Genomic DNA, 26,908 nt, shown 5'->3' with positions numbered 1-26,908 from the left:
GCAACTAACAGAAGTTGGTCTTCAGTGCAATCAATTCTGAACTAAAATAACTTAAATTCTAATATGAAAGTCGACATTCAAATAATGTCCAAATCCGAATAGGTGTAGAGTAAAAAACAAAGCAAAACACTAAGCCAGCTAACAGCTTACTTGTTATATTTAGAATGATGTCATTACCACAGGACTAATGTCATCAGAATCCTGTTACCACTGTGCTGTTCTTAGTTTCGCTTTTTTTAAACACTTACATTGTTTTCAAACTTGTTTCTTCTTTGTTGCACTCCCCCTGCGTGTTTTGTTCACATTAAAGCCCACCTAAAAAAATATCAAAATTCTAGAAGAATTAGTGAGCTTCATTCGTACAAGCTTGATATTTTTGGAATAAGGCAAAGTGGAATGCCTGACATGGCTGTTGCTGTAGGCTAATGATGGAGTTAGTTGCTTGGAAATGGGCTTCATACTGATTTTATCAGGACAAAGGGTAAACATGGAGGACCTTAGTTTGCACTAACCTGGGAACAAAAGAATTAAAGGCCATGGTCACTGAGATTAAAAAGGCTCTTTGAAAATACACAGTGTATTTCAACCCTTTCTTTTAAGCAAAGTAAATCAAGAGGCCCTATCATGAATAGAACAAATGTATATAAATAAGTGTGTCAAATGAAATTTAAACTGTTTTCATATAGCTATTCACAGGAAAACCCCAGCACTGCTCGATCCCTTTATATGTTTAATCATGTACTATAACATACTAAGCCTTGGGAGGAGATTAGCAGGTTTAGTATTAGATTGGTATGTATTTATTCAGTTCTTATACATTTTGTATATATTAACGTAAAGGATTTAAAAACACCCTAAACGTCTTGGAATCTACTGCAGTAAACCGCATTACTTTGTTTTATAGGATCATGACCAAACTGATTCAATAAACAATATTTTACCAGACAACCACTGCCAAGGATACCAACTCATATTCAACAATTAACAACTGATGTTTGAGCTTGTCGACTTGCTGTGAAATCACATCTAATTCTATTGATAAGAACAAGACTTCCTTAGAAAGTAGAAGTAAACTAGTTCTAGGGTAAAACTAAATCTAATGTGCTACAAAATAAATGGTGCGTGTCAGTTGTAAATGTCTTTTGTGGTGGTGTTGTTCCGGGTTTGTTTCATCAAAGAATAAAGAGCTCGGCATGCTGAGGTGTGGTCGATGAGCTGATAAAGATGACGGAGGGAACTCTGAATCTGCGTCTTTCAGTGCCGCACCCTTTCTAAAGAAGGCACTATGGGTGCTTCGCCATCTCAACAACCAAGATTCAGCAATGCATCCCCGTCCCACAACGTCTCGGAAGTCAAGGCTGTATATTTTTTGGTGTTTAACAGATTCCTAAACGGGAACAATCCATTCAAGTTAATGCTGGCGGCTTGTTGTTGTCCTGCTTTTCTCATTAGAGGGCCACTGTTCAAAGTATTATGGCATTAACACTGTGCACACAACACTTTTTCTATTCCATTATGCTCCAGAGGCAGCACATCTTTCACAGTTCCCACAGAGTGGATCCACCTCATTTCCTTCTCCACGCTTAGTGTTGACCATAAATCAGGAGCCGCGGTGCAAAGTGGTGGGGACTGTGGTTGTTGAAGCAGGGCCCATGGGTCACAGCACAAGACCGACTAGAGGTAGAGATAGCTGACCCAGTACACTATGTTGAAGAGCAAGAACGAGGTGGGAAAGAAAACCCGGGAGTAGGTATCCAGCTCGCGGATGTTGACGTGGATCCGTCCTTTCCTCCAGCCGCCTTCTTTACACTCCTCGTAGCAGCAGAAGAAGCTGGTGCAGTCTTTCCCATCCAGGCACTCGTACAGACAGTTGTCTTCGTAGTCATTCCAGAACAGGGAGTTGCCCATTGGCATCATGGGCCGTGGGGTGTTTCCCATGTTGAAAGATGAGTAGGCCTGTACAGGTTGACAAAAAGGAAGCATTATGTTGAAGGAATTGACCATTTGCTACACCTCAGCAGGGATTCATTCAAAATGCTACATTTATTTATTGATGTTTAAGATCTGCTATACAACTCCATCAAACTCCACTATTGAAGTGATGAACCATTAAAGTTGCTGTCTATTGGAATAAAGAAAAAAAATACTGGTGAATGTTGTGCTATTGTAACAACTCATGACATGAGGGCAAATAAAATGACTAAAATACCTATGTTTTATATACTTCATTGTAACATATAACGAGAACCATTCTTTTTGAAATCCTTTTTTTTAGATACAAAGTGCAGCTCTAGTGTGAGTTCTTAGATTTGGATGCTGAATAAGTAACCCCTGAGAAACTTCATTATGTGACTTCCTCCCTGTTGTTTGTAAAAATCATGTGGGACAACCTGGGTAAAATGTTCATATACTTTGACAGTCCTCTATTCAGGTCTTAAAACAAAAGTAGGAAGCTAGAAAAGGGAGTGTAAGAAGTAAGAGTAATTTAGTGTGCGGCACAAAAGGGGCCACCCACAAGGAGGGAGCGAATATGAGGCTTCCCCGCAGATAGACCAGGCCAACTATGGAGGAGAGCCAGCAATGCAGAGGAGGGGGCTGAATGTAACATAGCTTAATTGTTCAGCCTGAGCTGAGCTAACTCTTTTTAGCCCTGAGACACATTCAGCACAACTTCCCTATACTAGGAGCAAATAATGAAGAGGGAGGGGATCTGGAGAGAGGGATATGACAGCACACTGACTCAGTCTCAGTAAATGTGTTCCGCTGCCTTAAAAACATTCACAGCAGGTGCAGCCTGAGGACGCCCACACAGAAGCTGCTCACGTGATCAAAAATACAGTATAATATTCAAACGCCTTTTTCCATGTTATTGAATCAATGAAATCTGTTTCTGTGAAGCTGCATCACAATCCCAACACACCTGACCGTTCTTTGTCTGTTGCCGTCACTTTGCAGAATGACTGTAATCCACCCATGTTGATCCATTAAAGATATTCATAAAATATTAAAAGACTTGGACGAAAGATGTATAAGCTGTTTGATGTAGATGAACAATGAACAGTAGCAGATACAGTGGAGGAAATAAGTATTTGATCCCTCACCGATTTTGTAAGTTTGCCCACTTACAATTAAATGAGCGGTCTATAATTTTCTATAAACAGTGGTAGACAGAATATCAAAAAGAAAATCCTGAAAATCACTTTAAAAAAGATAAAAATTATTTAGCATTTCATTGAGTGAAATAAGTATTTGATCCCCAACCAACCATAAAGAATTCTGGCTCCCACAGATTAATCCTTGTGCTTTAAAAAAGTATTCCTAACCTCAACTAGTGTCCTGTATAAAACACACCTGTCTCAACTTGTTACCTGTATAAAAGACTCCTGTCCACAGAGTCAATAAATCAAACTCCAACATCTCCATCATGGGCAAGACCAAAGAGCTGTCTAAGGACATCAGGGACAAGATTGTAGACCTGCACAAGGCCGGAATAGACTACAAGACCATTGGCGAGAAGCTGGGTGAGAAGGAGACAACTGTTGGTGCGATTATTCGAAAATGAAAGAAACACAAAATTACCATCAATCTCCCTTGGTCTGGGGCTCCATGCAAGATCTCACCTTGTGGGGTATAAATGATCATGATAAAGGTGAGGGATCAGCCCAGTTCTACATGGGAGGAGCTTGTTTATGTACAGAACCGTCTGAAGTTTGCTAATGAACCCCTGAACGACTCAGAGAATGTTTGGGAGAAGGTGATGTGGTCAGATTAAAGCAAAATCAAGTTATTTTGTATCATAGTGAATCACCATGCTTGGAGGAAGAGGAATTCTGACTATGACCCCAAGAACACCATCCCCACAGTCAAGCAGGGAGGTTGAAGCATTGTGCTTTGGGGGTGTTTCTCCTCTAAGGGGACATGTGGACTTCACTGCATCGAGGGAACTATGGATGGGGCGATGTACCATGAAATACTGGGTGACAACCTCTTTCTCTCAACCAGGTCTGTAAAAATGGGTCATGGATGGGTCTTCCAGCACGTCAATGACCCTAAAAATACAGCAAAGGCAACAAAGGAGTGGCTCAAGAAGAAGCACATTAAGGTCATGGAGTGGCCTAGCCAGTCTCTGGACCTTAATCCAATAGATCTGTGGAGGGAACTGAAGCTCAAGCGACAGCCTCAAAACCTTAAAGATTTGGAGAGAATCTGCAAAGAGGAGTGGTCCTCCTGAGATGTGTGCAAACCTGGTCATCAACTACAAGACACGTCTGACCTCTGTACTTGCCAACAAGGGTTTCTCCACCAAGTAGTAAGCACTGTTTTGATAGGGGATCAAATACTTATTTCACTCAATGAAATGCAAAATAATTTCTATTTTTTTTAATGTGATTTTCTGGATTTCATTTTTGATATTCTGTCTATCGCTGTTAAAATAAACCTAGCATTAAAGTTATAGACCGCTCATTTCCTTGTGGGCAAACTTACAAAATCAGTGAGGGATCAAATACTTATTTCCTCCACTAGATTCACCACAGGCTTACCATTCTCTTTGTCTTGGCAGGAGGCCTGCGTACGATGTAGGAGTAGTAGTTGAGCATGGCATACTCGATCATGGCAGCAAAGACGAATAGGAAGCAGACTGTCACAAACAGGTCCATGGCTGTCACGTAGGACACTCTAGGTAGCGAGTTCCTGGCCACTGTGCTCAGGGTAGTCATGGTCAGCACTGTTGTGATACCTAGGAAGGTAAAGCATGTATCAGGACTGCAGGAACAATATTTTGAAAAGAAAGCACACTTTGATTGCAATTGAAATGTAAACAGTATGCGTCACTTTAATGTGTACATATATTTATGTGAAACAGTGAAATTGAAAAATGTGATTCTTTCATGAAAACACAGATTAATAGGGATTTAACTGAGTTGATCCGGGCACCTGTAATGGATGGGATTCAAACCGTCTACTTCTGACATTTGACCAACAAGTGTCACAGATGTAACCACCACGCCACATGCATTGACACACAGGAGGTGTTCTCCAGGCGCTTTTACCCTTTTCTTTTGGGGTTTGTTCTTTAGATTTCACAGACAGACCAAGAAGGGGCCACCCGATCTTCCTCTAATTTTGATTGGGCTTCTGATCTCAAGTCAGTCATCTACTTTGACAATCGCATCTATCTGAGTTGATTAAATTGATAGACAGACCGGGAACAAGGTGCCATCTGATATCCAGTCAGTCATCTATCTAGGGCTGCAACTAACGATTATTTTGATAATCGATTAATCTGTCGATTATTTACTCGATTCATCGATTATTAATCGATTAGTGTTTTGGTCCGTAAAATGTCAGAAAATGGTGAAAAATGTTGATTAATTTTCCAAAGCCCATGTTGACATCCTCAAATGTATTGTTATGTCCAAAACACACAGATATTTCAGTTTACTGTCATAATAGGATTAAAGAAACCAGAAAATATTCACATTTGAGAAGCTGAAATCAGAGAATTTGGAATTTTTTTATTAGAAAATTACTCGAAACGATTAATCGATTATCAAAATAGTTGGCGATTATTTTAATAATCGATTCGTCGATTAATCGTTGCGATTATCCGGGCACCTGTAACTGACAGGATGTGAAACTTCCACCTTTGACACTTGACCACCAAGTGTCACAAATTTAGCCACCACACCACAAGCATTGCCACACTGGAGCCCTTCCTCCAGGCGCGTTTTACTTTCTCTTTTGGGTGGAGTACTTTACAATTCACAGACAGACCAGGATTCCAACAAGGGGCCCTGTGATTTCCAGTCAGTCAACTACCAGATGCTTTTAACTTTGGACTTTAAAAATCAGACAGAAGGGAATTTGAACACAGGACCTCCAGGACTCCAGAGCTCCAATGAGCTGAGCTATCTGATCAGATGGATTCCTTCTGTTTCTCCAGGCATCTTGAACTCTTCTCTACTGGTGTTGGACAAAATTCTTGGTGCACAAATAAAGATAGAACCAACAAGAATTTGACAATATTCATCAGCTACGTCCTGACTGATGAAAAAGACATTAGTCAGCCGCTCTCATCTGTCGCCTTGTGTTTAAAAGAAATGAATGAATGATGGAAATGAGGCTGAAAAGTCTTTACAACTTGACCACTAAAGTGAAAACTCAGTGATTTGAAATGTGTTATGGCCAGGTTGGGGTTAAGTTAATGCCAGTCATTTTTCGTTAATGCCCACTGAGGGCATCAATATCTACTGCTGTCACACAGATACCATTCTCGGAAGCTGGCCATCTTTCCCTCTCATCCTCTCCCCTTTCTCTTCATGGTGTGTCTCACCCCTTCTCTCCTTCTCCGTCCCTTTCTCTCTGCCTCTGTCTCTTTCATCCTCATCTCCCACATGAGAGTGTGCCACTGTTTTTCGCCTGTGGTTTCCATAGAGACGAGCAGCTCCTATCTATTTCAAGCTACCTCCTCTGTTCTACAGTAGTACTCGTCTAGACTTTCTCTTTTTCCTCTGCTCATTAGATTTAACCTCCCAACTAGGTTAATTAACAACTCCCTGCTTTGAATACCTTAAACCTTAGTATGTTTATATGTTTTCTATGTCAGTAAAAAAAAATACAGTAAAACCAATGTACTGTGGAATCTAAATATACCATTGACACCACTCTTCTTTCTTAATTTTTTTAAATGATAGGCTCCCCCACTGTCTGTACACAGTTTGGGCTGCCATTTCAAATCAAGGTCACACATTTTACTTGTACCATGTAATTAATTATAAGGGAATTATCACTAGATGATGCCATAGCAACCGTGTGATTCTTTCTGTGCAGGCAATCTGTTATAGTCTACAAAAAGGCCATTACATTAAGAGTGAGAAAAACTCCAGTACATATGCCTGTGCATAGCAAATAAGACATCCTTAAATTATCTTAAGGGAACAATTACAGCAATTTTTTCATGACAGTTGATAACATTATAACATATAGTATTGGAGTATAGTACAACATATACTGTTGGAAGGGTTTTAAACTTGTGAATAAACTTATTCAGACAAGGTTGGTTATTGTGAAGTTGAGTTGTGTATCACTTCTACCAATTCAAGACAGACAACTTCTCAGCAAGAACTTATTTGTTTATGGTAATTCTGCTGATGTAACCAAATCATCATCGAGCCATCACTTATGAAATTCTTATTTCATTTTGAAAATCAATGTCCCAGAGTCCGGAGGAGTGGAGAGGCACAAAATCTTCTAGATTTTAGATCACTTCATGCCTCCGTTTGCTGACAAGCTTCATGCAGATGCCCATTTCCTTTTCCTGTAAGACTTGGCACCTGCCCACAGTGCCAAAACCACTAGTAACTGGTTGGCTGACCATGATATTACCGTGGTTGATTGTCCAGCCAACCCGCCATACCTGTACCTCATTGAGAATCTATGGAGTATTGTGAAGAGAAGGATGAGACACACCAGACCCAAAAATACAGACGAGCTGAAGGCCGCTATCAAATCAACCTGGGCTTCCATAACACCTCAGCAGTGCCACAGGCTGATCATCTCCATGCCATACAGCATTAATGTAATGATACATGCAAAATAGGATCCCCGGCTAAGTAAAACGTGTTTGAATGAGTATACTTTTCAGAGGTTTTTTGATTAGGTTTATGTAATACTCTAATAATTTGAGATGTTGGATTTTTTATTTTCATGAGCTGCAAGCCATAATCAACTACATTATACAAAATGTTCAAATTTCAATATCCGATGGAACAGATTCAGCTCCATAAAAGATCATATAAATGCAGCCTGATTTACTTTCATTATGGTATTTGACAGTAGTCAGTGTGTCTGCAGTGGATCAGAGCAGCCTGTAGGGGGCAGTGTGACGTAGACTTCCCTTTGAGATCAGGGGCCTATTTCAGAAAGCAAGGTTAACAAACTGAGTTCAACCCAAGCCCCAACCACTGCGAGTTTTACCCTTTTATATACCATCTATGGTTTTACCAGCATCCAATGCGGAAGTGACACAAATTGCAGTTCACCAAGTGGCCACTAAGGGCAGGTATCAAAAAAGAGCAATTTCTCTTTGACTCCCATGTTGAATGTCGTTTTCACAGCATTATTAAACCTATTTAAGGCCTGGTACAAAAAAAACATTCTTTATGTTATATTCTAGTCTGTTTGTTTAGGTCATATCTCCATGAAAACACTGAGGGGGGTGATTTTTTTTTACCATGCTAGTTTTTATTCCATTGGAGGTTATGAATGATAAGCGATTCCAGACCTTCGGTACAAATGAAATGAGGTAAGACCAGGCTATAGTGGTATCAGATGGACATTCTAAACCTGGTTTTACCCTCTCCAGCTCTACATTCTCAGCTTGTGCCTTGGGGTGGGACGGGTTTGTCAACAACTCCCGTGTCTCTGTCAAAATCCATCTAAACTGCAGAGATTGAGTCCTTATGGGAATCAAACTGAGTAAAGCTCTCTTACTTCCACCCACTGCCATCCAAATGTGCTGTCACTGCAGGGGTAGCAGGAGAGTGACAGCTCTTTGCAGAAACCCACCTGGCATGTGTTAGCAGTTCTTCAAGGCATACTGTCTTGAGGGATGGGGTGGGGGCAGATGCATCACCTGCCTTTTTTGTTGACATCAACCTCTCACAGTCCCTCCTCCTGGCATTTCTCCCTGCTACGTGTACCAGAGGCCTTGACTTTGCGTTACACTTTATCTGTCCCTCTCTTGTGCCCAGCCGTTCTTCCTCTTATCTCTCGTCTGCCCTTTCTGCCCTAGGGCTAAGTACATGCCGAACAGGGAGCTAGAGAAGAATGGCTCAATAACTTTCTGTTGTTGGGTTGGAAGTGGATGATTATCAGGACTGCGACAGCTTGTTTCTCTTTGCCACCTGTTGTCTGACGGAGATCACAAGCCTTTCACTGCTTTTGGTCATGTATCATACCACCACCCACGAGCCGTAAGCTGTAAGCCTTGCCTGTCTACGCCAGGCAGACAGGCCGGTTGACAGAGGGATAGAAAGACAGACAGGCACACACATTGGGGCACATTCCTTAATATGAGCTTAGAAATGTTCTAACTTTGCGTACAAAATGCACCAGAACCCTGACAAGTGAGCACTGGCAGGTGATCTAACCACCACGCTGATGGTGAATGGGAATCATTCTAAATTGACAACCGTGTGCCAGCTATTTGCATCATCATAATACCAAGACTGCATTCCCCCATTAAGGAAATACATTACAAAGAGAGACTTAATGAACCAGAGGTTTAAAGAATGAACATTTATTGTATTGAATGTGCTTCCCCCCTCCCCCCTAATGGAGCCTAGACACTGGGGGTGGTGAAGAAGGTCTGGATGATGGTGATGATGATGACGAATGGAGGTGATTGGGGTAGAGGAGGCTTAAATCAATCTCTGTAATTACAACTGACAGCAGAGGGAGGAAGGTTTTAAACTTTTGACAGGACAGAAGTTATTGGCTCCCCGAGGTGGGGATGAATATGATAGGTTAGAGCTAATAGAGGGGATGCCCATTATCGGCTGATTACATTGAAATCAGGGCAGGATAGTCTGAATACTAGTAAGGAAAGTTTAGGTTGAAAAAAATCTAGCAATTATTTCAGCACAGATCTTCCGTAAACTGGGCAGAACACAGAGTCAAGACAATCTCTTATTATAACTAGCTTTCATTACCAGCACTAGAGGGAGTAAGAACATGAGTTAGTCATTTAATTTGATGCATCATAAGATGTATTTATTGTTCAATTATCTTTCTTCGGGCTTAATAATGAATAGGGACGTAAGGAACTCCAATACAACTTCTTTATTACTACAGAGACGATCAAAATGACCTTATGTGACATTAGGTGACAGGCAGGCTGATGCAGGGTACAAGGTCCTGAGTGGAATCAAAGAACTTTAAAGTGGTGTGTGCTGCCTCAATGCCAGTAGCGTCGTTGGTTTCGCCTTGGGGTGGGTGTGGAGGTCAAGTGAGAGGTTAATTAGCTACTCTCTAACCTCCTTCAACAAGTATTACTGGAGTGCCAGAGAGCAAGGCACTAAACCCCTACTGCTCTGCTGGAGTAGCAGAACAGTTGTAGCATTTAGATCATATACAAATGGAGAGCACTGGAAACCAGTGCAACTATCTGCAAACATAGCATCCAGGGATTCACATACCTCTCCTGCTGCATCTGGGACAAATGCATTCTTCCACAAGAGGAAGAAAACTTAAAGCTCCCATATTATACACTTTTCGGTTCTATTATACACCATATTATATGGTCTGAGTGGTCCCTAATACGTTTTTCTTTAATTGTTTGCTGAAAACAACTTGATAATTTATTGTACTATGCTGATGTTCAGCTAATCTCACAATGGCCTATTTTTAAAAAAAAGAGCTGCAGCTCCCCTCGTAAATATACAATCTTTGAGCTCCCCCCGTCCGGAAGCGAAGCCAGATACGCCTCGCCCTCTGTCTGTCAGGGCCGTGGACCAATAAGAAATAGGGGTGTGGGCTGCACAGTGGAAGCTTCTGGCTTTCCAGTTTGTGAGGTCAGAAACGAGGAGAATTCTGACTGGAGTATATTGGGGGGGAGGGGTGGGGGTTTCAGAAAGGGGGAGAGTGAGAAAAGGAGAGATTGTTATTTTTTTAAATATTTTGGCAGTCTCTAGGCACACCGTGGACCCATGGATATGTTAGAACACATTTAAAAAGTGCATTTAGCATAATATGTGACCTTTAATCAGAGTGGCTTTCATGGAGGGATGCTAGGAAGCAGCCTCACTTCTCTTTCTTCAGATACATTTTCTTCTAAATGCTTTGGTGATACGACATATTTCTGCGGCAATGTAATCTGAGTTTTTGTTAAATCCACCTCTTAAAGGGACACTGTGTAACATTTTAAGTAATTTATTAGCTAAAATCAATATCCTCATTCATAAATATATCCTCATTGGTGTAAAATCACCTCTGCCAATGATCTGAATTATCTTCCTGAGCGGAGAATTACAAATATTAATATTACATTTTGTACATTGAGCAGGTAGGTCTTATGGAGGAATCCATGTTTATGGAATGTCATCAGGTGCATTGTTTAGAATTTAGAATTGTTCTTGTCCTTGAAGGCCGCTGTAGCTTCTGTTATTATTCTAAAGGGGTGGGGTTACCCAGGGAGCGTTGCATTCTAGAACTTTGTAGAACTTTCTTGATGATGTCATATTACACACTGCACCTTTAAACAAGCTCAACATATCAATGTTACCATATCCAATCTGAAGCCTGCTCCATTCCAAAATGAAAATGTTCAATTCTAAAGGCCTTGCAATGTTTTTTTTCACTTTTTCCCTGAATTCAAAGTCGGTGTGAACAATGTTGGAACGATGTTAAATCTTTGGTATCAAAATACTTCTGCCTCAGATAGTATTTCATTTCCAAGCTGGACATATTCAGTTGATATACACAGTAAATCGTTATTGATATGAACTTACCTTGAAATTCGCCTTGAATAGGCACCATCAGCACAACATCATCATCCACAGGAAAGCAAATGAGCTAATGGTAGGCATGCAGTGGGGGAGGAAAATAATCAAAACAACTGTCAACTCATGCAACTAAAAATGATATTATAGCTACAATAAAGCAACACCAGTGGAACATGCAAAGATGATTTGATGCACAGCTAAGGTTATGGTGAAGCATGCAAATTCAGTACAACTTTTTCTCCATTTGTTGCTTTCTCTCACTCTTAGGGACATTCCAGTAATATTGCTTTTGCCACTATACCTACTGCAACAAAGCCTTTGAGTTATACTATTGCAGTTACCAATCAAACAAAGATTTTTGCTTTTGCTATCAAGCTGTCTTAATCAAGGATTGAACGGCAATAATCAAAAAGACTTTAAATCCTGCCACCGGCTTCCGAGACTCACACGGCTACAGCATAAACAAGTGGTGGCGAAACGTTTTGTATTATTCTTCACACTTCAACTACAGAAAACGGATGAGAAAGTATCGGGCACCATGACTATTCCCTACTGCTGATCGTTCGCATGAAAAAAAAAAGAGTTATCTTAAACTTTGGTGGGTTCAAAAGGAAAGCAACTTTTATATAATAAAAAAAGAAAAAGAAAGTAAAGAACATTGCAATTATTGCTCCCATGGACAACTATGTTATACAAGGAAGTAAGGTTCCCTACACACACACACACACACACACACACACACACACACACACACACACACACACACACACACTGTATAGTATATGGGCGGTGCAGTTGTGTACCTAGAGCCGTTCTTGCAGGCGTGGCATCACTCTTGATCCAGAAGGAGACCCAGGAGAGCACCACAGTCAGTATACAGGGGATGTAGGTCTGGATGGTGAAGTAACCCATTCGTCTGCTGAGGTCAAAGTACACTGTCATCGTCACATAGTCACCTGTTGAGAGAGAGAGACAAAAACCCTCAATTCACTTCAAACACTAAAAGGTTATAACAGAAATGAGGGATAACCGAACAGTAAACAGAATTAACCAGCAAGCATGATGGCAATGACAGTCTGCCGGTCCTAATTACAGCAACAAATTAAAATAATTACCTTCATACACTTTCAATTAAATTAAATCTGCCAAAATCTACAAGCAACTTTGACTCATATTTCCCCTACCATTATACAGGCCTGGTGGGCCCGCCAGGCCAACGGGACCCCCCGCCAGGCCAACAGCAGCCTGACTTTATTTTATTTTTATTTTTTTTCTAATTGATTCCGTAAAATAATCATTTGCGAGCGTCTGCGCGGCACTGTCGGTCTACCCCTCGTGTGCGCCTGTCTTTACAACCTCTCGTTTGATCATCCCATCAGCTGATCTGTGTGTCTGCGTGTGTGTATGTGTTCTGCGCGTGGCACAATGCGCGTGTGCATTCGGTGCGCACTTGTTAGACACGGAATCTTTATATGTCCATGCACGGAAGCCAATGAGCAGGAGCATGACTAGCAAGCAAACGTTGAACTAGTGGCGAAAATAAAACCAGCGCCTGCTCTGTGGAAATATTAAGGACTCAGTAAGAGGGACGTTGAACAGGAAAAAGTGCTGAGCAAAACTTTGAAAGTTAAAATCGCTACGTCGCCGTGGCAACACAACCAATCTGTATCAACAGCAGAGATAGCGCTGAAAAAAACGGCATGCACTCGTTTCAGTAAGTTTACAGAAGTGCCACACTGCTACTGCCTTTGGCATACTTCTCAGAAAAGCATTCATTTATTTTCAGGGGACATATTAATTAATTTATTGTTTTAACTGTTAAGTTATCTTGAAAAGAGCAGGCCATAGTAGGCCTACAAGCTTTATTATTTTGTATTTTCAATGCTAGGCCTACTTTATTTTTATGTTTTAAATTGAGAAATAGGCAAGATGAAATATAATGGTCGGAATAGGGAAGTTGCCTTATGTAGCACACATGTTGATAGGCTACACATCATGATTAGCCTATGTTAATTTATTTATTTTCAACAAGGCTATTTGCATAAAAAATAAATAATTTTTTTTTTCAGTAGGCTAGCTTCAAGGTGAGGTGATTCAGATTATTCCAGAAATGAGTACTAGACAGGACCTGTCTATATTAGTGTTTCTTAGTGTTTAGTGAAATCCACGTGTTTTTCTTCAATAGTTTACATGGCTTGTGTCTCCAAATCATTACAGAAAATAGTTATAGGCAGGACATATGACAGTTGTTTACAGAGCACAGAATTAATCAGATTTCGCCTCTCAAAGTGCACCAGATTGATGTATTTAACTTTAAAAGGATAAGGTTTTCTTCTGCTGGGGCATGCCCCCAGATCCCCCTAGAAGGTCCATTCTCACCCAGCAGGATCTAAAAATCCTGTGAGAAACACCACATGTACAAACGTACTGAATGTGAAGTATAACCCTATGCCCTAATTTTTAACGGGTTATCAAAAGAGGCTCATCCCAAATGGGGTTCGTTTGGTCAATTTCTTCTAGAAATTTGGTAAGCACGCGGTGCGCATACTCTTTATCAGCTCTTACCACCGGGCCTAAAAAAAATTTTAGGGGAAACACTGTAGGCTATAATGTAGGCTTTGATTTGATGTATTTGCATTGCACATTGTCTTTGTGTTGTTATTTTTTTATCCACCCATATACTGCAGAACATCATCCAGGAGGATTTAAAGCAACACACTGTCTCATGAGTAATGAAAGGGCCGGATATGTAGCTGGAGGTTACAAAATGTTGTGCTCTTAAAAGCAAAAACAGAGGCCAGAACCACATTTTACAGCGAGATTGTTACATTATCCTGCATTAATATCAGAGTAGCCTGGATACTCAGTAGGTTTTATAAGAAGACAGGCAGACAGGGTCCGGGGCATTGACTCTTACTAAGAAACAGTGTCAATGAAGTCTCTCTGAGGTTTCTGGAGCTCTACTTAGATGTAAGGTCTCAATTTATTTTACTTAAAGGGTAACTGCACCCCCTGTTTGAGCTACTGCACGATTTTGAAAAATGCTTTCAGACCATGGATTCTGAATTCCGTTTGAGAACCATTGTTTTTAAACATTCCGACATCAGCCGGCCGACTTTCGGGAGGGAGGGGGCGCGCGGTGTCTGTGAAGGAGGGGGCTAGCCGGCTAGCTGCTAGTAGCTGTCACTCAGGAAGATCTGAATGACATGACTTCATTGAAATATCGAGTGACACAAAGTCTAACGGCACTATCGCTACACAGTGAGCTCATATGCCACACAGATGGGTCGTCTGAGGTGGAGGACTTTCTTATTCTAAATTGTTGGCGGGTGTTTCTATCGTAGTGTTAGGAGACCGAGTAGCGCAAGTGAACGAGCGGCAGTCTGTGTGTGTCTGTGTGTGAGCGAGGAGAGCGAGCGAGCGGTAGCGTGTGTCAAAAGTGAAGTAATGAACAAGTCCGGGTCCGTGTGTGTGTGTGTTATACAGTGTGAGATAATGCAGACACACTGCCGATAGAAGTGAAGTGTGTTAACCCCCGAAATAACATCCTTGGAGGGATGGTATAACAGTAGTAGCTCATGGATCAGCCATGGACCTATGAAGAGCGTGACCGGCTTTGCGGCGACGTGATGACGTACTACTGTACCAAAAGTACAGTAGTACGTCATTTTTCGAACCCGATGGAAAAAAGTTTTTTTCAAATCTTAGTAAAGTTCTAAAATGATTTACAATACAAAACATTTCTTAAATTGCCGATATTTAACATATTGCAATTTTTTTCAATGTTAACACCAGCATATATGTGTTCCTTAACAACATAGTGATTTAATTCAGCTTCTATCTCAAAAAACAAGTAAAAGGGTGCAGTTACACTTTAAGACAGTTTCAGTGCAATAAAACACAAGAGGAGTGACAAAATGTATTCTGCGGCCTCTTTGATGGTTCCGACAACAGCAAGGTGCTTGGTATTGTAAGCCTTGACTGACAGCAGCAAGTTGTTATTGAGCTTACACCACTTGGCGAACAAGAGCCTCTCTAACCTTGACAAAGTTCTATGCATCAGACGGGCATGCCTTTCAATATAGCTGAAGAATACCGTTTGATAACCCGCTGCCAATCACCCATCGCATTTCCATAAAAAAGGTGTCAGATTGAATAAAACATTTGTAGAAGGGGACCTTTTGTCCTCCGCTCACAGCTGAATCTCACCTCATACTCTGCATAGAACTGAAATTATCATTTTAATTGCCAGGAGCAAAGAAAAAAGAGAACAGTTCCCATTGGTGTTTGTTGATTTACAGAGGTGGGAATTGGTACCAGTTGTTGTGCCTACAGCTAATGCCGGGCTTACACTAGAGGACTTTTAAAAGACGTATTCCCTGCTGACCGTCAGGGGTGGCTGTGCAGAGCACTTAACACTAGGAACGCCGGTCGCGATTCACTTGTTAAAATTTCCAGGATTTATCTACGTAGAACAATCCGGATTTTCCATGTATGTAATGCTGCAACGTGCTCAGGTACGCTCCGGCCATGCCCCCACCTGCCTGCTCAAATCTGCCCGGGCAACGCTGAAAGTCTTCCGGAAGGAAGGTAACCAATCACAACGGAGTGGGGTTGGCAGGAGGGGGGCAGAGAAGGACAAAGCCGAGTGTTCACAGAGAATGCTGAAATCGCCTAAATGAGGAAGAGTTACCCGAAAATCTACACGTTTTTTTGTGCTGCGATTCGTGTCAGGTTGCTCTATAGGAGTCATTAATGAGAAATTAAGACCAGAAAAGTAGTATAATAGGAGATCTTTAAGTTCATATGTGAGTTAATATAATGTATGGGATCCAGGTAGTCGCTTAGGGTGCTACCAACCAGAGTAGCCCCAAAGAGGAGGTACAGTTCAACTTTAAAATTCTGTCACACTGACATCACATGCAGTGTTTCATTGATAAATGAAGCCACTGTTCTCACTACACTACATGCAAATTAATACAGGGAAATGCATGACTAGCTTACTTATGTTCCATGAAAACACCACATCTTAACATGATCATAACTAAAGTACTGTTGATGTGTGTGCACAGGTGCATCCTCAAGCATGTATATACAAATATATAAGGATAAATAATAATACACACACTGGATTAATTTCATTTGTAAACTCCGGCAATGACAAGGGTCCTCTCTTTAAATGTTGACTACACAGCATGGGGAGCCAGTGGACTGTAGGGCAAAGACTGCTTTGCGATATTGAGTTGAAGCACACGGGTCAACAGTGTGGGTGCATTGAATCACCTTTTATTCATATGGAGTTAATTATGTTAATCCCCATGGTTGTCGATAAACAGAAATGCTACAAAGAAAAAAGAAAAAGGAATTTTACAACAATGGCCAATTAACGATCAGATCTTCTTCTAAAAAGATTATAGTTATAAACACATCACAATGACTACCGCAAATGCCTGGCTAGTTTATTATCCAAAGCAATGTTACAAATCTTAATCACAGTATTTAACAGCGTGGTTTTATTTTATGTATCCATTCATTTCCTAGATAGAGTGCATGTTCTTTTAAAGCAATCCAAAGAGTATTTTGTTAGATGAATACAACTCCAACAAAACACAACTCCATTTTATATACTAGTATAGGTCTATTAAACAACAATATATATAGCTTAAATAATTCTCTACTCCCTTCCTCTCATTAGACAGTGCTCATATTCAGCCTCTTTTGCACACAGACTGTTTCATTTGACAGTTTAATGCACAGAAGCTAATCTATTGAAAGATTTTAAATTCATTTTGCAATAATAAGTATTTGAAGGCGACAAATAAAATGCACATTACTAGATGGAGGGTCTACAGTATAGCTGGTGACTTCTGTGCTCTAACTGTGCATTGTAGCAAACACCACTCTGTTTACATTCTGGGAGGACAGTTAAAGCCCAGTTGGTTACACATTCCTGCAGAATACTTATTAGCCAGAGTTGCTCGCCTACACTACTGACTCACTCATGCCAAATCTGCCTATTTTTCACGCAAGTCCCAGGAGGACATAGGTAATGGACACAAATGGGAAAGGGTATCAACTAATCACAAACATCTATTATGCATACGTCTGTTTGCATGTTTTTGTTGCATTTCTACAGTATGCTTAATGTTAAGTGTATGCACTGTACAGATAGATCTAAGTCCTAGCAGCATGTATAATGCACACTGTGGAAACAAACAAGGGACATTAAACTGCATTTATCCATCTATTAGTGTTTGAACGTGCACTAAGGCCTGACCCCGTTAGTCACTGTTGCTGCACCGCACCTACACAATGACTTACCAGACAAAATGATTGGTCAGTTAAAAACAAATAGAAAAAACAGTTACTTGATTTTAAGCAGGCATCTCATTTTTGTTGGGTGACATAACAAGACTTATTGTATTAGCTTTATGTTATCTCAACAACAGCTGACGTTTAATGTTTCCAGCGGACTCGTTTCGAATAGGAAAACCTTGTAAAAGGACCCTGGATATAGTCACGATACTATACTAAAACCAGGACAAAAAGCCAGTCTCCAGATACTTCACCTAGTATTAAAACTTCACCTAGTATTAAAACTTTTAATTTAAAAGTTAAACAAGGAGCATTTTGAGAACATGATGGACTGATAAGTTTGGTAAATAATGTAACTAGGGTTGCAAAATTCCGGGAATTTTCAAAGTTGGAAACTTTCCATTGGAATTTATGGGAATTAACAGGAATTTTGGGAATTAACGGGAATAAACGGGAATTACTCAATTTAAAGCAACCCAAATGCACTAAATCCTCCTAACTATGTTATTTCAGTCCAGGCAAACGAGACTGCACTGTGCATTCCTCCATCACATGGGGGGGCATTTGACTTTATTTATTGAATGGGTTGGGTCAGACAGATGAGTAATATTTTACTCAACACTCATCTTTTTGTTGTTCAGTGAAATTATTGATTGTTCATAAAATAATCAAAACTTATATAACTGATAAAGTTCTTCTTACAAATAAATCTGTTCAAATGTAATGGTTTTTAATTGTATTATTTTGCATGGATATCTGCCTATGACCAAACATAATGTTTAAATGTTTAGATTTATGTTTAGATATGAAAAAAATCATTTAAATTACCGCCATTTAGTTCATTCCTATGATTTCCAATTTTGAATAGTCCCAAAATTCCCGAGCGAAAGTTTCCGGAAATTTACCGGAGACTTTCCACCCCTTTGCAACCCGAAATGTAACCTTAACTACAGAAACACTGGCTACCCATTAACAGAATAACTCACTTCTCCGTATCAAATATGCATCAGAACAAAGCTGCAAACAGTAGCTTAAAGATCTCCTATTATACTACTTTTCTGATCTTAATTTCTTGTTAAAAACTGCTATAGAGCAACCTGACACGAATCACATCACAAAAAACTATGTAGATTTTCGGGAAACGCTTCCTCTCATCAGGGCGATTCAGCATGCTCTGTCAACACTGTGTTCGGCCATCTCCGCCCCCTCGCCCCCCTCGCCCCCCTCCTGCAAACCCCACTCCGTTGTGATTGGTTACCTTCCTTCCGGAACACTTTCAGCAGCACACGGGCAAATTTGACAGCAGGAAGATGGGGGCATGGCCGGAGCGAGACACCACGTTGCAGCATTACCATACATGGAAAAATCCGGGAACGTGACGACACGATGGCAGGAAACTTGAACCGATTTCAACAAGTGAATTCTCGACCGGCTGCCTGAAACACCTCTTCAAACTTGGTGCATACTGAGTATAACTACTACGAGAGCCCCAAAGCTAGACTGGCCTGCTGTGCCGAGTTATGATTGCTAGGCTAGATTGGACAATTGTTGTAGAGCGATTAAGTGAACAATCAAGTAATCATTTTCCTTTATGTTGTTGAGACGCCTGGTCATTTCTCCTCCATGCAGTTTTACTTTCATCATAACTTTCATAACGTTTCCTGCTGTGATTTAAATGTGATCTGAGGTCAGCTGCAGGTTGGTAGGAAAATTCAACGGATGGTAAGTGACATCAAATATACATACAGTATACAGTATCTCTAAATATATCTATACATATGATGCAGTCTGGGGACAAGGCATGGGGATTGTCAGCAATTTCACTCCATATTCTTTCTCAAAAGGCAGTTAAACTTCCAGAAAGAAAGGGATCAGCGTTTCTGAGCTGGAAGTGCAGAAATGGGCATAATGGAAGCTTTTGGGGGACTTTATGATGGGCTAGTAGAACAAAGCACCGAAGTCTTTGGGATTCCACGTTGGGCCCTTTTGAAGAGGACCCCGCTGAATGGATAACGACTGTGGTTTTGCGGCGGTGGTCCCCAGTGGCTCAGTTTGCCAGGGATCTGTCCACTCTGTCCTCATTAAAACAGCACCAGACCTCATGTGTTTATGAAGAATGAAGGATAGAGCGCAGATAGGAGAAATAAGAGAGAGGGAGAAAGAAGACGCAGCACTTTCCCTCTTTTCATGATGTAAATTAATGATAGGTATTTTTAGCCTGGGATCTAATCATCATGCGTGTGGATACGGAGCTCCGGCAACGGCAACAGGGGAAAAGAATAAACGAGGTAATAGATGAGAAATGGCTAATTTTCTGGAACAGCGTGTATAGGGTCGCTGTTGCTTTTGAGCATCTCGGCGGAACATTAGTTTGACAGTGTTTTGAGGATTGCAGCAGGAGACCAGGAACACCTCATCATTTAGAAGTTGTGGGATAAGTGCACTCATCAATGACAGTTTCTCTTTAGAAATAAACGGGTTGCTTGGTCTGTATTCCCACTGGGAGACATAGTATAAACAGAAAACATACTGTATGACTCTGGCTATATCATGTTTGAGCTTCGGGACATTACAAGGATTTAACTAATTGCATAATTAAGCTGTTCAACTGATTTCCACCGAGCTCCTTAATAATCTAGTGTTATTCCTCTCCTCATGATGCAAAGTCCTCCTGTTCCTGGAATATTCATAAAGAAAGGGTCAGCTCTAAGAAAGCAGAGTGAGGTGACAATCTGCCAAAGACAAAGGACCGTACCCACAATTATGCAACTCATAAACAAGGTTAAGAAGGGTTAACAATCTGCGTCATGCTCTTTCTCTTATCTCCCTCGCTTATTACGCCATTTAAATCTCTATTGAACAGCGAAGTGTCACGTGAAAGCATTACAAATGTATTAGGAAGTTGTGGCTAGGATTACTGGCACCTGTTGGAGCAACTCTATTTCCATCTGTCAAGGCCGCCCAACGCCAAACTTGAATGAAATCATCAAAGAAAACAAGAGCCCTATAAGTGCACTGAAAGCATGGGAGGGGAGGAGACAAATTAGTGAATAATTGAACTTCCTCATTTAATCTTTAATCTTGGTGATTAATGTCGGCGGAAAAACCTATTTGCCCTGACACCCGAGGGAAATACGTATGAGCTCTGAGCTTGTAGTTTGATGATTACCTTTCTAAGCATGGTGCTAATGTTAACCTGTGTGAAGCTGTGCCCCCAGCTTCACACAGGTTAACATTAGCAAAGGTATTCAAGTGGCTCCACATTTGGATTTGAAATCCTGCTGTAAAGCATGAAAGACGGCTGCCATTTCCAGCACTTGGCAGCCAAAAATGCCCTTTGACCTATGAGGAGGTTATAGGGTTTGTTTCTTTGTGGACAAAAAGCCAGAGCTCTTGAGTTTAATCCTGAGCCTTTGTCGGTGTCTTTCTTACCTGCCGTCGTCTTGAGCACATCTGCGGTGTTTCGGAGCCCCATGAAATCAAACTGGTAAAGCCTCCAGTACTTCTGGTCCGAGGTCTGCACCGAGTTTCGCTCCCACTTGTAAATGATCTCATCTCGTGGGTAGCCGTCTAGACACAACACAGACATTCAGGAGCGTGACAGAAAAGAAAAGTTCAATGTAGGAAATATAATGCAGCGATGCAGTTTTTATTGTATGCATGATATGTACGTGGTTTGTGCATGATTTATACAAATGTATATGGTAACTTTTCATTGGCAATTCAGTGTGCTAAAGACCAACTGAGTAATTACTGTTTGTTTGCTTGGAATCTGCTTTAGTCCGAGAATATCCACATTCCAATGTAATGCAATGTATCCTGGGTAAAGACTTCTTTGGGAAATGCATCTTCCATGGACTTCGGTTGCAGGCTTGTTGCTACACCTCAGTGACGTGTGAAAGCGCTTTTTCATGGGGGATGCTAAGTGGTGTTACAATAAGAAGGACCTGCTCCAGATGTGTTAAAGCTGGAGCCATTTTGTTGTGATGTGATCCTGGACATGTCACCATTTAAACTGCAGGATTTCATCTAGCTTAATATGTGGAGTCTCTATGTGAGCCGGTACATCAACGACAATGTCATTATGTAAGAAAAAACTAAAAAAATGCGCATTTGACATGTTTAAGCAATTTTACATAGAAGAATGAGTGACAGCAATAATGAGCGAGTGGGGAGCCTCGTGGTGCCCTGTAGTTGAAACCAGACTAATCGTAAATTGTGTAATTTAGAGTACAGCCATCTAACACCATGATGAAAGTGAGCCTTTTTAAACACTAATATAGATTATTATTGCTATCATATTTCTCTTGGTGTGTTTGTACAATTATCTCTCACTGCAAACAGTATTACCATTGTGTTAACAGTTTATCTTCATAGCGACAAAATGATGGTGATATTTCACGCCTTTAAAAGCCCCCCGAAGCAACATGTTCTAACAGAATGTTAGAAAATACACTCTTCTGTGGCCTTGGTTCTAATATCCTCGCTGTCTATCCTCCAAGTAAATACGACGAGGGATGTCCACTTCTGCCATATTGCTGTAAACAGAAAGGGGTGAAGGATTTGTGTTCACCCCCACATGATAGAAAGAAGGACTTTTAGCCAGTGTTAGCAGCAGTCTCTTTCTCATGGATACATTTGTGGTGATGGGAAATGACAGCCTACTCAAAGCAGAATTTTGCGACAGCCATACCTTTACTGGTTATTTCAAGCGTCAGCTGCTCTGGGAATATGTTCAAACTGTAAGTATTCAGCATACTTTTAGCACACCTAAAAGTTTGACACAAGTTCATTTTAGATGAGGTTTTAAAAAACAAAAGAAAGTTGTGAAAAACTCAAAATCGGAACTGAAAAACTTCACAACTCATGTGGCCGTTAGCTGATTGAAGAAAGAGAAAGACGAAAAAGATATGGTAGCTTAAGAGCTTCCAGTGCCACATGAACCAAGCCATTCATTCAAAACACCTTTCATGGTGTCAGATTGCTTGCATAAACGTTGGTAAGGAACACATCACCTGCTGTCATAGAACATTCAGAATGAATAAGAAAGATTGTGGAGTGACTACAATGCTGTGAATTCTAATTTGAGAAGCCTTGTACTTGTAGAGGCCTAAAGTACAAGACATTTAGGCCTCTGCAGTATCATAATACATTAAAGTGGTTGGAGAGGTCTTCCGCGGTAGATGTCACACTGTATAAAAAAGGATGATGTCGTGTTTGGACAGCGGAGAAAAGCGAGGAGCAAATGCGGCTTCATTAGATAAACTTGGATAATATGCTTCCCTTTTGCATCTAGTGTTATGTTGTAATATGAAGACTGATGAAAATGCGTTCTTTAGAACTTCTAAAAGGAAGAATAGCTTAGTGCAACTCTGGAGTGCAGCTTTACATTTTCCAGGAGAGTTGACTCATACACACACACACACACACACACACACACATCTGGATATCTGTGCTGCTGTCTCCGAAGCGAAGATATGGTCATGCACAGAAGGTAAAAATCTATGGATATTTTTAGCACATGGCAAATGCTATAAACTTTTTTTTGTTGTACTTTTTTCAAGGCATATACATATGTTCTTTAATGAGATATAGTTAATCATCAGACACACTGGGCATTTTGAAATGTAATTTACGCTGTTCCTCAGTTATCGATGGATCTTACTTGCATCACAAAATCTTGAATAAAGCACAGATACAGTATATTACTATCGGAGCATTTTGCATTTATCACGTATAACTCATTTCCTCACTTTTGCTGAGGGGCCAAATCGAAAACACAATCAAATTATACAGCGATTGTTATCACAATATGATTTAGCTGTCAACATTGTGGGGCAATGTCTGCATTTTACTTCAGAAAATAAAACATTCAAGGATTTAATTCAGTAAAGATTTGAGCTGCTCAACCGTTGCAGCCACAGAGAATAAAATGTCCACATGAACTGAGACTGGATTGAAAAAGGGTTATTACTGCAAATCCTTTCTCTGAGAGCAGGGACATAATGGAACCCCATTTGCAGTAAATAGCTCTTTCACTACATACAGTACTGTGCCATCCGGTCTCACCACACTATGAACACATTGTATATCCTTGAAATCAGTCGATTGATTATCCAAACTCAATGCTGAGAAAAAGGTTTCATAATGGAGGGGGCGCCCTTAGCTCAGTTGGTAGGGCGTCCCCCCCCCCCCATGGGCCTCGGCCAGTAGCGGACCCGGGTTCGATTCCAACCCGCGGCCGTATAAAAATGCCAAAAAAAAATATCATGAAAATAAATAAAAAAGGTTTCATAATGTGCTGTTAAAAATCCATCTGTAGTCAGATCGAGTAATGATAATTACCTCATTTAAAGCATATCTAGCAGTGGGACATGTGTGGTCAAACAGAATGTCCTGTCATACTAAATTAAATGGGATGTTGCTGTCTTTTAGGCACTAGGCAACTTATGGCACTGAATGGGACAATAAAGCCTTTGGGGACTCTAGTTTTATACCAGTGGAAAATAATAGAAATGCTGATGCAGTAGATCCTGGCTCTCAACCACTTAAATGTGCAAGAAACTAAAAAGGAGTACAATACACACAAAATAGACAGTGTTATTCTCCAACATGCATTGGTTTAGCAATAAAAAAAAATAGTTTGTTACCGTTTGTATCTCCTGGGATATGTTGCCAATTTCAGGTTGATTTGAAAAAGAAGATTTAGTATAGAAGTACTTGAAACAGTTTTTTTATATGGGCTTTTTTTTTGTTGTTGAAAATCATCATGATCATTTATTTACAGTAAAATAGTTAAATTGTCAAAATACGAAGAAATTGGAAGTTTTACGTGACCATGTGGTGCCATGTAAATGATGGATGAATGTGTTCTACGGCTGAAGTTGGTAAAACAGCCTCTGTCCTCTTCTTCTTTGAAATCCTCAGTTAGAAACTTTAGTGTCGACCTGACTCTGGAGCTCCTACTGAGAAATACAGCTGACTGTAATAGGCTTCAAAGAGGTCTCATGTGACACCAGTCCTGCTACTTTGAACACGCTTGCCTTTGATTTGTTTGACTTATTATTCATTTCTGTCTCTATTTTAGTCATTATTTCTATATTATGTCTACATTTAGTTTCTTTAGTGTGAAGCACTTGGTGACGTCTGATCTTGAAAACTGCTCTAAGAATACATAGCAGTTTGTGTGGCTATGACTGACAGGATCACTGTACGCTATGCCTCATCATTTGAATCTCTGCTGCTGTGGTCCAGTTAGAACATCCTCTCCACCTCCCTTTGATTTCTCATCTGAATCTGATGACACATTCCAAGGCACAGCTTTAACCTGCCCCCACCCCAACCCTAGATTTTGATAGAACAGAAATCCAGAGGTGATTCATGTGCTGATAAGCCACTGATAACTTGATACCATGGGGGCAAAACCCATGGAATTTTGTAAAGGTTGTTCACCAGAAATTATATCTGGGGCCTTCAAGGATCACAACCTTGGCAACTACCCACTGGAAAGCTACACGGGGGCGGAAATTGCAAATTGCAGCCGCGTTTGAGGTTGAGGGTGAAACTATTTTTTTCTAACAATTCAATCACATTTGATGAATTGACAACTTGAGACTATGTTGCTAATACTTCCTCATGTAGGCTTCTTCTTGTGAGATGGAAACACACTTCAAGTTTCAAAAATGTCTTCCCTTCAACCAATATTAACAGCACCGGCATCAGATCTCATATAGCTGAAGGTGAGACAATTTACCCATGCAGTCTTCTTAAATACTCAACATTAAAACATGGTTGTGATGCAATATTTGTCCCCCAATCGCCCCATCACGTATTGCCATTGAAACTAGGAAAGCTTCTCAGATGTCTGGATCTCCAATGACACAAAGCAAAAAAATAAAAAAAAATTGTTGTGACATTATCTGCTGATACACTGGTCCCTGCTGTCATTTCCTGTAGCCTTAAATGTCACCTTAACATGTGCACTTCTTATCTCTATCAATAGCAATCATTGTGTTGTTGCTACTTGGATAAAGCCATACCTGTGCTTTAATACGTTTACTTTAGCAGGTGTTACATGTATATACATTACCCCGCGGTGCAGGACTGTGTGCACAATGTGTGTTTTGTGCTGGTTTACGCGAGTATTTGAGCATGCTGTTGCTAATACTTACAGCTGGAGAAGACAAGAGGACAGGAGTGTTCGTCCATGGGGAAATTATGGAGCTGCAGCTGGCATTCTGCATTGATGGTCATCCTGAAGAGGCAGAAAGAAGGAGAGAAATACTTAGACAAAGAAAAATTCAAGGAAAAAGGTTTGGACAAAAGAATGACCTCTTACCATGAAGCACATGGAGTGAATGCACGGTACTCCTCATCACTTACATCATATAATGCACTTTTTGCAATGTGATATCTCAAGTCCTGGCTACAAAGCAGATGGGGCTGGAGCACACTTGGTTGCTTCGTTGATGTGTAAAATACCTCAAAATGACAGAACTGTCTAATCATCAGCGGCAAGACCATGACTTATAGGTCAACGCCCAAAGGCATGTGAGCCCCTGAAAACAGCACCGCTTAACTACGATCACTGGAGAAGTCAATACACCAGATGTTATGTGAGAGCAACGGTGATCGCAAAGAAGCAGTGTATTAGTTTAACAGGCAAAAATATGGAACTTAATCCGTCTCAATTGATATGTTCTGCATGTTAATTCATAAATCTTCCTGAAATTCATTTTAAGTAGATACTATAATGTATGTACAAATAAGAGCTTTTGCTTGTTGTTGAGTTTTCTATGTTCCTGGTGCATTCATTAAGTGACACAAAAGAGGAGCCTCATTCAGAGCAAGGAGATACATTCTGTTGTTGGTGAACAAAGTGCAGATGATGCACAGGCTCAATTTGCATACACAAGCGCAGATATCGGCATGAGAGATGCATCAGTCAATGCAAATCCGCCCCCAAACATGCGCCTTTTCAAGACTTAATATCCTTTTAATGAAGCAATCATTTTCAAATTCATCAGTTGGACACAGATTGGCAGGAGTGAAATCAGCTATTTCAACTCCGACATTTGGTGGCTGTGTAG

The 26,908-nt window shown here is 40.6% G+C and overlaps 1 protein-coding gene across 1 annotated transcript in view; it reads right to left on the bottom strand.

The window, feature by feature from the left end:
* Window positions 1-1,674: 1,674 nt before the first annotated feature.
* The window catches only part of LOC307270065 (gamma-aminobutyric acid receptor subunit gamma-3-like), a gene marked incomplete at both ends in the record, with an annotated part of 83,600 nt that continues 58,366 nt past the window's right edge, over window positions 1,675-26,908 (bottom strand). Inside the window, 5 exons of the mRNA XM_080053200.1 lie at window positions 1,675-1,956; window positions 4,542-4,738; window positions 12,308-12,460; window positions 21,252-21,389; window positions 25,991-26,073. Coding sequence (XP_079909326.1) covers window positions 1,675-1,956; window positions 4,542-4,738; window positions 12,308-12,460; window positions 21,252-21,389; window positions 25,991-26,073 — 853 coding nt within the window. The remainder of the gene's footprint in view (window positions 1,957-4,541; window positions 4,739-12,307; window positions 12,461-21,251; window positions 21,390-25,990; window positions 26,074-26,908) is intronic.

The sequence above is a fragment of the Ammodytes marinus genome (genome assembly GCF_949987685.1).
Source record: "Ammodytes marinus genome assembly, chromosome: 24".
Classification (NCBI taxonomy): Eukaryota; Metazoa; Chordata; class Actinopteri; order Uranoscopiformes; family Ammodytidae; genus Ammodytes; species Ammodytes marinus.
The sequence above is the reverse complement of the archived record's forward strand: the minus strand, read 5'-3'. Positions and strand labels throughout refer to the sequence as shown.